At 42.9% G+C, this 12,742-nt stretch overlaps 1 protein-coding gene across 1 annotated transcript; it reads left to right on the forward strand.

The window, feature by feature from the left end:
- Positions 1-7,935: 7,935 nt before the first annotated feature.
- On the forward strand, positions 7,936-10,823 carry hoxb2a (homeobox B2a; the record flags this gene model as incomplete). The annotated part of the gene is made up of 2 exons (XM_083896979.1): positions 7,936-8,425; positions 9,925-10,823. The coding sequence occupies 2 exons, from the start codon at positions 7,936-7,938 to the stop codon at positions 10,821-10,823; spliced, it is 1,389 nt and encodes a 462-aa protein (XP_083753105.1).
- Between the last annotated feature and the right edge of the window lie 1,919 nt (positions 10,824-12,742).

Genomic DNA, 12,742 nt, shown 5'->3' on the forward strand with positions numbered 1-12,742 from the left:
AATTAATTCAAGCTAAACTAAGCTAGTTGTTTTCACATAGCTCGCTAGCTTGAAATTTAGCTTATTTAGGTTTTAGCAACTGAAGAATTTCTTTATTTTTTCTCAGCGTATTCAATTCAGTAGCAGTTTCCTGTCATCTTGTTAGGGGTCGAGTGTTGCATATTGCATCTTTAAAATATTTAATAATATAACACCTCCGTTAACGTTACATGGCAAAATACACCGTCATTATTTACGATTGTTGCTTAAACTGTGGCAGTCGTTCTGCTAAACAAAAAAGGCCTGTAATGACTCCGTTTAAAAAACAAGTATGTTATTACACACACACACACACACACAAAGAGCTCTCCCGCCTGCTAAATGAAATAGTTTGAGACTTTAATGGGCAGTTAACGAGGTGGCTAGATTTATGACGCCGAGGTCTCTCGCCCTGCAGGCAACACATGTTGTTGTCAGCCGGGGCCTGAGCTACGAGGAGGGCCCTGCCTCTCCATCAGCTATAAAGCAGGAGGAGGAGGAGGAGGAGGAGGAATTTATATTTATATCTATATATATATATATAGATATAAATTTGGCTGGAAATGATTCCAACATAGGGCACAGGGAGAGAAATCACTGGACGGTCTCCACCTTCCCGCTGTCTCATTCTGTCTCCTGTCCTCCGTCAGTCGGTCCACACTGAATCACCACTGTCTCTAGCAGCATCAGCATCAGCAGCACATGGCGGCTTCTGATGGAGGCAGAAAGCCTGCACCGCTCACCCCCCCCCCCCCCCCCCCCCTACAATTCTGCCCCCCACCCTTACATCCTCATCAACGCACATGCACTCATACCATGATCGAACAGGGTTTATGAAGAGCTACAAGTGAGGCTAGAGACACACACACACACACACACGCACGCGTGGGGCTAAGCTATGTTAGCTATAATCACACCTGCACACATAGACACACATGAGCGATGCTAAGCTAGCCTCAGCTCGGCGACTCACATTTCCAAACACGCACACACACACACACAAGGACATGGAAGAGGAATTTAATATGTTCTTATTTTAGCACATCATCGACACAGGGTAAATAATAAGAGTGGAGAACACTATTTATATTTATGTTAGGACGAGTCATTGCCCTCCTCTCTCTCTCTCTAAATCTAAATCTCTCTCTCTCTCTCTCTCTCTTTCTCTGACTTACATTAGCGCCACACCAATGTTTTGTCGTTGTTGTTTCCCCTCCCCCCCCCCCCCCCCACCTTATGTTCTCACATATCTTGACTTTTTTTAAAAACGTGGATACAGGGTATATATATTTGAACAAAAATGCATGTCCCAGGAATCTGAGCGGGTGTGAATCGAGACGCGTTTAAAGGCAACCGAGTTCAATTCTGTGGTGAACGGTCAGTTAATGGCCAACAAACAAACAAACAAACAAACAAACAAACAAATTAGCTGCACTGGGCGTTCCCAGGAATAAACCGGTTGTTTTTAAAGAAAATGCAGATCCACACAATCGCTTTCCACATCTGGGCATCATTATTGCACTTAGAGTTTACATTTTGATGGTTAAAGGTTAAAGAAAAAGAAAAAAAAGAAAAAAGAAAAGTGATGATGATAATAATGATAAATTCTTATTTTGAAGACGGAAGGCCCTCCAATCAAAGCGTCTTTCCGCCAAAATGTGTGTGTTCGAGTGAACATTCATATCTGAATATTTATTTGTTATAGACAGTTTAAAGAAAAAAGAAAAAAAGACTTTTCTGTTTTGTATTATTATTTATCCTTCATGTATTTATATCGAGGAAAAAAAAATACTGTACTTTTTTAGTATTTACCTGTTATGAAAAAAAAAAAAAACAAAGTTGTGTTTCTTCTTGTCCATTGTACTGAGGTTCAGTTTTTTTTTTTTTTTTTTTTTTAGTTCTTGTATTTTAGAAGAAAATGAGTAGTTTTTATGTTCCTATAATGACCCTTGTACATAAATGTCTTGGCTTGTACAAGGAAAAAAACAAAGGCGAGGACGGGGATTGGTGATCTGTCCTCGCATAGTCGGAAAAGTTAGACCAAACTATTAGCTGGGATAAAAGAAAAAAAAAAGAACTTCTTTTTTTGTCATTTGTAGCTCCCTTTTCTTTCAATGTCGAGAGAGTTGTCTGTCGAACGATTCTTTAATAAAAGGTTATGTTATTCAGACCTATTGTCACTTTTTTAAGGGGTTTGGCGACCGATAACCGCCTCGCTGTCAGGTTGTTGGTCGTCATGGCGACGTACACAGAACCCTCCGCACTGTTGAGTTCTGCACCTGTTTACCATCGAAAACGTGTTTAAAAGATGCTTATTTTTGCTTCATTATCGACTTCGGCAAACACTATGCTTCCCGCTAAGCTTAGCTAACGGCTGCTAGCACGATTGTAACTGCATCCAAATCCTTTAATACTGTTAGTAACCTTTGACCCTCATGCATGTGATGTGTTGTGTACATGTTTGACCACTAGGTGACGGTTGAGGCATGATAACGCAGCTTCTGTATCTTAGATGTGGTCGTTTTGTGACTTTAAAACAGGCATTGTGTTGATTCAGGTAAACTTTAAAGATGCAGTTCAGTTTCTTTTGTTTGTTGACGATGTTTTGATTCTGCCTCTGTTTGGTCTTTGAAGAGAAAACAATGTTACGTTATTTTTATGTCAAGCAAAACTATCAGACCTGACTGCGGAAGTGTTTGTGTGTCTACGATGGCAATGCAGGGGTGGGTGGGGTCAAGATGCGTGTTTTTCTGAAAAAGAAAAAATGGTTTTCAGTCCCACCTCAACCTGTGTGTGCTGCAGCGTCTCGCTTTACTAGCGCAATGTTGCTATTCTTGTCTCCGTATGTTAATGACAGCAATGAGGGGAATGTCACCGGGCGACACGAGATCTCAAAACTGCTATGCTGATAAAACACAGAGAGAGTTGTGCGGAGAATTGGGTATCGTCATTCCCAGTTCCGACTTCTGATGTACAGTAAATGGAACGCGGTGAAGGCTCACATGTGATCTGTTGAGTGGTCAACAGAGAAACAGGCGATTCCTGTAAAAAACACAAAATCGTGCTGTGTCCAGCAAACAACAAGAAGAAAGCAGTACAGTCGTTTTGTCAGTGTCACATGGTTATGACATCACTCGAGTTCAGCCTTATCAGTGTTTTGCCTCCCAACCAGACGATGATGAATCTGAACTGAGTTTGGTGGGAAACGGCTCACATGTAACATTCCCCTTCTGAACTTAAAGGGATAGTTCGGAATTTTGGACATAAGACCTATTTTCCAACTCAGCCGGTGTGATGGAGACGTTTTCAAGAAATTTCATTCAGTTCTTCTAGTTGCCGAGGTTCTCTGGCGCTATGGCTAACGCAAGTCAATGGTACCAGCTAGAATGGCGTTAGAAACACTCATACCGACTCCACAGTGCACCCGAGGCAAATCAATTGTAACGGCAGACTATCAATGTACATATCTGTGTTGATAGAATGATATTTGAAACAAAACTAACCTTGCATCGCATGAATTTTTGAGGGACTACTTTCTCAGCAGGAATCAGTCCGCCGCTGCCGGAAGTATGACGCGCTGCTGCTGCTGCTGAGACATAAATCCTTCAAATTGCAAGGTTGGTTTTATTTCAAACATTCCATCAACACAGATATGTACATCGATAGTCTGCCGTTACAGGTGATTTGCCTCGGGTGCACTGTGGAGTCAGTATGAGTGTTTCTAATGCCATGCTAGCTGGTACCATTGACTTGAGCTAGCCATAGCACCAGCGAACTCGGCAACTAGAAGAACTGAATGACATTTTTTTGAAAACGTCTTCAGACGTCTCCATCACACCGGCTGAGGTGGAAAATAGGTCTTATGTCCACAATTCCGAACTATCCCTTTAATACGTCATATAGACACTTGTGTTTAATCACTAATATCACTATAGCTAACCCAACACTGGATCATTTCTTCTTCTTTTTCTCTTGTTGGGGGAATTGCTTCTGTGAGGAAATGTGATTCAAAAGTAAAAAAGTCAAATCTGACTGAATCTTGGAATCTTCCAAACACACAGATCACATGATCTCTATCTATCTCAACTCCTGCCCCACTTTTCTGTTTATCATACACACGGACACGTGATGAACCTCGTGCTTCCTGTTTTGTCCAGTGTTCGTGTCACATGGTCTCCCCCTCCATCTCCATCCCTCTCCCTCTGCCTCTCCCCCTGCAGGAGCAGCTCCAAAGTTGTGAGCATAAATCAGCCTCCCATAAATAATGGCCGCACTTCCCTTTACATCTCCGTTGGACTAACAGACAATAAAAACGCCAATAAGCAGAGATTGGATCTAATTTATTGCCTCGTAAAAGCAGACGAGGAGCTCGCGCTGAAACCACAGCAGCAACAAAAAACAGCTGAGGAGAGTCTGGCTTTTAGTCTATATATATATATGCTCTTACTGTGCAACACACACACACACACACACACACACACACACACACACACACACACACACACACACACACACACACACACACACACACACAGAGCCACTTCTGCAGGGAGCTGCTCTGCAACATGTTACTGTGATTTCATCACGTGACCACTGTGATCTCACATGCAGACGTTGTTCGAGTAATGTTAATAGTGTGATAAGTTTGAATTTTTTAATTCGCTCCATAAATGTTATTTTTCTTTGCTGCTAAAATAACTTTGCTCTTTTACTTTTCTGCAAATCATGAGAAATTAAATAGTTATTTTATCTATTTCTTCGTTTTTTCAAGGAAACAAGCAGTGAGTCGATAGAAAATTGGAATAAAAAAAAACAATCATCGCTAGTTATTGTTAATTCACGTTGATTTAAATGAGAATTTCGATTTTTAAATTTTTTAAAGGAATAAAAATAACGCAACATAGTTATCACGAGCCCAAAACTAAAGGGCAGACTTTTAAAAACGTAAAGTCAACATTTTCAAATGAAAACTTCAGTTACATTGAGACTTAATTAAAAGGGAATAATTGGTAATAAAGACTTAAAATTAGATTCGGACTAATTTGAAAGCGTATTAGATAAATAAGTCGTAAAGGAAAAAAAAAACTCCCATGTTGAGGATTAATCCGCGTTCCCAGTGTCGCGAGACACGCTGGTTCCTCCCAATAAACTTCGACAAAAACAACAAACAACTAAAAAGTATAAAGAGAAAAAAAATAAAAAATAAAATGAAGTGGGAAAAGTTTGTTAAATAGAGCCGAGTCAGCAGCTTGTTGTGTGCTCTGTTGTGTTTGTGTGTGAATGTGTGTGTGTGTTGGCCTTCTGCGCGCGCTCAATGGCTGCTTCACTCCCACACACGTTCCTGTTTCTCTCACTCATTCTCCCCCCCCCCCCCCCCACCTCACTTAAGTCAGTGGGTGAAGCCAAATGTCCTGGGAAACACAGAGTCCATCTGGCTCTGCTGTAACAACTCCCTGTTTTCTGTTTCTGCTTCTGTTTTTTTTCTTTTAAACCGATAAAATAAATCCATGTTTGCTTGTTGCATGTGCGCGCATTTTACGCACGAGAAAAGCTCGAAAAGGCCAAAGCAGTGAGGGCAGATAGTGAGGAGGGTCAGAGTGGAGTTTTGGGGTTGTTATTTAGGGAAAGGGAGGCTGGAGGTGAGGGGGGGGGGGGTAAGGGTCTGTCAGACTCTTTGCAGGCACAGAAAGATTGATCACCACACTTCTTTTTTTTCTTTTCTTCTTCTTCTACTTCTTCCCACTCAGGCTTCCACATGGACCTCCCCAAAATATCCTCAGCTAAACTCCCAGTCAGGCCCTGATCATATGTATATATATGTTTATATGTATATATATATATATATATATATATGTTTATATGTATATATGTATATATGTATATACATATTAGTGTTATTAGTACTGCTTTTAACACTCTTTTATAGAAGCATGGATCGACCTCACTATGAACTCTCTCTCTCTCTTTGTGGATGTAAACACACAGTTTCAACACACGCACGTTTGCGCACCTATTCTTGTCAGGACTCCACGTTGACTTGCACTCATTTGTGTTTTTTTCTTTTTGTTTTTTTTTATGGCACTGCAATTCGATTTTAGGCATCATCATCATCATCAGTGTTATGATGCACAATAACTGCAAAACATGACAAAGACGCCACCGGTTATCTACGAAAGAACCAGTGTGTGGAATTTAGTGGCATCTAGGGGTGACGTAGAGCATTGCAGCCAACTGAATCCACGGTCAACTTTTTTAAATCGATTTGAAATATCCTATTCACATACTGTTAATGATCTGATTTTAGAGATATTAATTGTACGAATTACTAGTATTTTCGAATTTGCATAATCACATGTGCACCAATTACATTGCAGATCCAAAGAGTTCATCATTAACCATAACAAGACCAGGACTAATCCTAATCTCAAAACAACTCACATGAGTTTGTGCTTCATTGGGACTGGACCTTGGTCTCTAAGCACGAGGACGACTACTGGTCCTGAAATAGTCTGTGTTTACACCAGGAAAATAAAAACAAGCACACACACACACACACACACACACACTGTGAGAGACATAAAAAACACCAACAAAACAGAGAGGCTTGCAAGATTAATTTTGGAGCCTCATGTGCACAGACTTATTTTTGGTGGTGATTATATTTAGGCGGTATCTAGGTTTCCTCTTGTTCCTCTGGAATACACACACACACACACACACACACACATACACACACATACACACACACACACATAATGCAAGAATGCATTTTTTTTCAAAAAGTTTAAACAAGTAAACACATCATAAAATAATTTAAAAAAAGAAAATATAAAGATGTAAACTTACACACCAACAGGCTGCTCTCCTCACTCTCTCTCTCTCTATCTTTCTGCTTCATTCTAAGTGTCTCTCTCCCTCTGATCTCAGATCTGACTCTGACTTTATCCTCCACATCATCATCATCATCATCATAAAAAACCTCTTCTTTTTTTTTTTTTTTGTTTCCTCCTCATATGTCTAACTTTGAGATTTCCAGCCTGTGACACATGTTATAATAAGATTAATGAGCTGAGTGCTGTAAAACACTGTGTGTGTGTGTGTGTTGTGTTGTGTTCTTCTTCTTCTTCTCTGGAGGAGCCATATTGCAAACGTTCACCTCACTGTTAACGGTCATTACATCACAGAAGAAGAGGAGAGAAGAAAAGAGAGGGGAGAAAAAAAAAAAAGCATATTTCGGGGGTGATGCTCTATTGTTCGGTGGCACCGGGATGCGCCCACACGGCGCACATGGTGACCGGAGCAGCTTCTTTTTTTTTTTTTTTTTTTTTTTTTTTACTTCCCACCTCCTCCCCAGCTCTGACCCCCTGTAAAGACAAAAGAAAAGCAGCTATCATGTGGCAGCCCCGCGCTTGTCTTTGCCACAGCATTTGGTGGAGGAAGAAAAAAAAAAAAAAATAATAACGCTGCTGCTGCTGCTTCTTCCCACAGCCATCACTGCTCGCCAGGCCCCGGCTCCTCCGGATTGGCTGATTTTGGCTCACATGACCAGGAATTGGCTGCAATTTCGTCCCGTAGTTCTTCAGTTTAGCTTACCCAGGTCCCCATACGCTAGTAATATCACCAATATACACAATTATTATATAGCCACCGCATTTACGCCATTGCGGTCGGGACCCTGCAAAGCTCGTGCGTTTTATTTTTTTTCGTTCTCTTTTGTTTTTTTTAAGAAGCCATATTGTGTTGTGTGTGTGTATGTGTGTGTGTGTGTGTGTGTGTGTGTTTGTGTTGCGTGCGCACCGTGCCTTCTGTGTATGTGTTCTTGTGTTTTTGTGTTTTCGTTTTTTTTTTTATTTTGGGGGGTAAGGGATTGTTGTGGGGGTCTCGCCGTTTGAGGGTGAAACCGGTTCGAGGGGAGCAATGAATTTTGAATTCGAGAGGGAGATCGGTTTTATAAACAGCCAGCCATCCCTAGCAGAGTGCCTGACGTCCTTCCCCGCCGCCCTGGAGTCATTTCAAACTTCATCAATCAAGGAGTCGACAGTAATTCCGCCTCCCTTCGAGCACACCATCCCCAGCCTCAGCCCCTGCACAGCCAGCCAGCCGAGACCGGCAGCGAGGAGCCAGCAGAACCGGAGAAGCTCCGCCACCAATGGCCTCCAGACGCACCACCGAGGTGCCCAGCAGCCCGGACCGCCGGGGCAGGCCACGGCCACGGCCCCGGCCACGGCGACCCCGGCCGGTCCGATGGCGCACGAGTTCCCCTGGATGAAGGAGAAGAAATCCGCCAAGAAGTGTCCCAAGCCTGGAGGCAGCTCCAGCGGCGGTGGATCCATCATCCCGCCCGCGTCGTCTTCCCCTTCCCCGACCGCCTCCGGGTACGCTTCGGCGGGCATCGAGTCACCCACAGGTCGGTAAATACGCACGCACGCAGGGATGCGGGAGCCAGTATATGTGAGTGTTGTGTGTGTGTGTGTGTGTGTGTGTGTGTGTGTGTGTGTGTGTTTATCTCTATGTTTGTGTGTTAATATCGCGTCCACATCAGAAAACATTCATTTCAAACAATAATAATGCTTGTTTTCTTCCCCCCATTTCCTTGCACCGTGTGTATGTGTGTGTGTGCGTAATGTGTATGTGCGTGCATGCGCGCGTGCGAGCATGCATTGTGCAGTGTGCTGTGATGCTGTGTCAACATGCAGGGGGAAGCCATATCTGCACCCCTGCATTATGCTGCTGCAGCAGTGATTTACCCATCGTGCATTTTAAATATATGGCTTTATTGGTGTCATATAAAGTATATATATTCATATGTATGTGTGTGTGTGTGTGTGTGTGTGTGTGTGTGTGTGTGTGTACAGGTTTCACAGCAGCATCCTGTTCTTTCTGTGCAACCTGGAGCCTGAACTTCCACAATACAAAATTATTCATGCATTTATGTTTTTTTTCCTTCATATGTGCATGAACATGCTGCTACTGCTGCTGCTGCTGCATCATTCTGGTCCTATAAGGTGCTGTGATTTCACATAATCATCATCACCATCAGCAGCAGCAGCAGCCAGATATTATATATTCATAGCACAACTGAGAGGGTAGCCATATTGGATTGAGGTGGGAAAAAATAATGGCGTGCGGACATATAATGTGGTAGAAGAGGTGGGGGTTGGGAGAGAAGCTGCAGCCACACAGCAAAACAGACTGGGTTTTTGTGCGTGTGGTTCATTTCTGTTCCTATATGTCATTTTATTTTATTTTTTCTTATTGATATATATATTTAATATTAATTATATATATATATTCACCCCACTTTATTTTTTTTATTATTATTGGTGAAATAACAACAACAAAAAAGTCTTCGTCTTTCATTCTGGCCTCTATAATTTCCTGCCTTTTCCACACTCACTCACGCTCTCGGTTTGTGACACTGGCTCCACATCGATATTCCCACATTTCCCTGCACATTTCCTCCCTGCAGCATGATGTATTTATTTCCCCCCCCCCTCTCTCTCTCTCCCTCTTTCTTACATATCCGCTGATCACACGCTGCTGCACTTTACCGAGGAGGGAAAATCCACTTTGACATGACGATCATCCGTCTTTATCTGCGCCCCCTTTTTTTTGTGTGTGTGTGTCTCTTATTTATTTTACCAGCTCATGTAGTGTTCGGTGTCGAGCATTTCTTTTTATGAGAAGTGTGTGTTTTATTACAGAGAAGACGATCCGAAGGGATTTGTGCTTGAAATCTTTACGCAATAAATCTGCAGGCCGCAGAGGTTTTATGAAGTAGATCACACATTGAAGTTAAAGGAGAATATAACACTAATATATATATATATATATTTAAAAAAAAAAAAGTAAATCCTTCACATAACTCTTCTCTGTCTCCTCTTTTATTTGTCCTTGTCCCCGCAGACCCGAGCCAGGCGGCTCTGGATGCTGGAGGAGCCGGGTCCCGCCGCCTGCGCACCGCGTACACGAACACGCAGCTGCTGGAGCTGGAGAAAGAGTTCCACTTCAACAAGTATCTCTGTCGGCCCCGGAGAGTGGAGATCGCCGCGCTTTTGGATCTGACCGAGCGTCAGGTCAAGGTCTGGTTCCAGAACCGGCGGATGAAACACAAGCGCCAGACGCACCACAAAGACGGCGGCGGCGGCGGCGGTGGAGGTGGAGGTGGAAGTGGTGGTGGAGGCCACGAATCCAGCGACCCGGGCGGGTTTGAGCCGCTCGAAGGCGCCGATGCCTCGTCCCCGTATTCGAGCCAGCCACTGGAGGCATCTGGAACCGGCGAGGCAACGCTGGAGGGGGAGAGGGTCAGCGGTGATCCATCTTCGGCCGCCGCCTACGCCGGTGACAGCGGGGACAATGCGCAGCCCACGCCGGAGGAGGGAGGCCGACTGAGCCGCCCCGAACTCCCACAGCTGCCCGCGGAATCTGGCACATGTGACGCCGCTGCGTCCCCGCATTCGTTCCCCACCACGAACTCCGCCGACAACCCGGGCCTGGTGGACGCTGGGCCCGCAGCAGCGACAGCGGTAGCGGACTCTTCTTCATTCTCGGAGCAGCGGGACTTATCCATCACCTCCATCACCTCCAGCGCCTCCTCCTCCTCTGCTGTTCCTGCCGCCGTCGCCGCCTCATCATCGTCCTCCTCTTCCTCCGCGCTCCCGGACCTCGCCTTCTTCGCCGGGGACTCGTGCTTGTCTCCCAGCCTGCAGAGCTCTCTGGACAGCCCCGTGGATTTCTCCGAGGAGGACTTCGACCTGTTCACGAGCACACTGTGCACCATAGACCTGCAGCACCTCAACTTCTGAGGAGGACAAACCTGACAAATAGAACTTCGGTATTGCAAATTAAACATTTTAAAAAATAGACATTTTAAAAAAAAACAGGAGAGTGTGGACGGTGAGGCCTGTGAGGAGGAAGCAGCAGCAGCAGCAGCAGCAGAAAGCGCTCGGCGAGGACTCGTGTTTTATAAATTCAAATAAAAAAGCTTCTCGGCAACATTCCTGACAACATTCTGAATGACAGTTATGTTCGTTTTGAATTATACTTTTTTAGGGGGTTATTTTGCGGATATTCTGTAGATTAAAAGATGCATAATTATTATTTTTATTTTTTATTTTAAATATAAACATCGAAGGATTTTTTTTTTTTAAATTGAAACATGGATTTTTTTTCCTCCCTTTTTTCCCTCAGATTTAAGGTATTTATTACCTATTTTTTCTTCTTTTTTTTGTTTAGGTTGACATTAATAACCCTTATCGGTGTGTGTGTGTTCGAGAGTGTGTGTGTGTTCCTCTCGTCCATCCTGGTGCAGCTTCATGAATCCCTTAATAACTTCTCAGGAACTGTTCACAGAGTCTGTTGGCGCAGATAAAGCTGGACTGATTTTTAGAAAAATCTGAACTGAAGAACGAATTCACTCTTTCTTTCTTTCTCTCTTTCTCTTCTTTCTCTCTCTTTCTCCCAGAAGAGAGGGACGAACCTGCTGATGACCCGACTTTTAGACCCTAGTTTATTTATTGAGATTGTTTAATAGTGAAAAATCCAAATTATTTATTGTATATATATTTTCATAGTGGAATAATAATAATAAAACATACAAACATTTATGATGTGGTTTTGTTTTTTTGTTCTGAATGTTATAATAAATAAATAAATAGATATGGATATGACATGCAGTAAATATAATTAGTTTAATAAAATAAAACCATTTATAATAATAAATAATCATATTTTATAATAAAAGTAGTAGAAGTAAAACTATAGGCTGAACTATATAATGCCATAATAGTTAAGTGTTAAGTGTTTTTAATCACATTTTAAAGTACAGTTTCTTATAATATCCGTTTTTATTATGAAGTTTTAAAAGCAGTGTGTATTTGACTCATTATCATATGTTATATTGATTTTGAGGGTACATATGAAAATTTGATTGTGGCTCCAAATACGAAGTGAATGCAAACACCAGGTTAAAATACTTAGACTGTGTGTGTGTGTTTACTTTAGAGCATTAGCATGTAGCTTGATAGCAGGAGTGTATTGGCCTGTGTGGAACAGCTCGTGAGTGTTTACTTAGAGATAACTCTGACTTTTAGGCTGGAAAAGGAGCAGATAAAAGGGGGCAAACAGTCTGAGGCCAAAGTGTGTGTGTTTTGTCTCTTTCACACACTGGGTTAGCATAGTTAGCTCTCTGCTATACTAGCAATTTAGCTTAGTGTATCTGTTCATGTCTGGTGTGTGAGCACGTGAACGTGGTTTAGCTATTTATTAGCCAGTGGTGAATGTGCATCTAAGCGTGTGTTAGCATGGCTGGCTAACTCCCTGCCTCGCAGTGTGTGTGTGTGTGTGTGTATGTGTGTGTGTGTGTGTGTGTGTGTGTGGATGTGAGGCTAACTAGCTGCACCTCCTCCCACGGAGTCAAAATGGCGCTGAAGACAAAGCAGGATGTGAACAATGAGCAGTGGCAGCCATTACAGGATGACTGGCTCACTGTGACAGGAGTGTGTGTGTGTGTGTTTGTGTGTGTGTGTCTGTGTGTTCGTGTGTGTGTGTGTGCTTTCCTGTCTGTGGGAGGGAGAAGGGAGAGCGAGTCATTCCTAAAAGACTACAAGGAATGGCTTGTGTAATCGGCGACAGTTTCAGGACAGCTTCATAGCTGACTGTTTAGCATCTTGCAATTACTAATACAAATATTGGTACACGCACTAATACTCGTACCAATTACCGC

The sequence above is a fragment of the Microchirus variegatus genome, assembly GCF_963457635.1.
Source record: "Microchirus variegatus genome assembly, chromosome: 10".
Classification (NCBI taxonomy): domain Eukaryota; kingdom Metazoa; phylum Chordata; class Actinopteri; order Pleuronectiformes; family Soleidae; genus Microchirus; species Microchirus variegatus.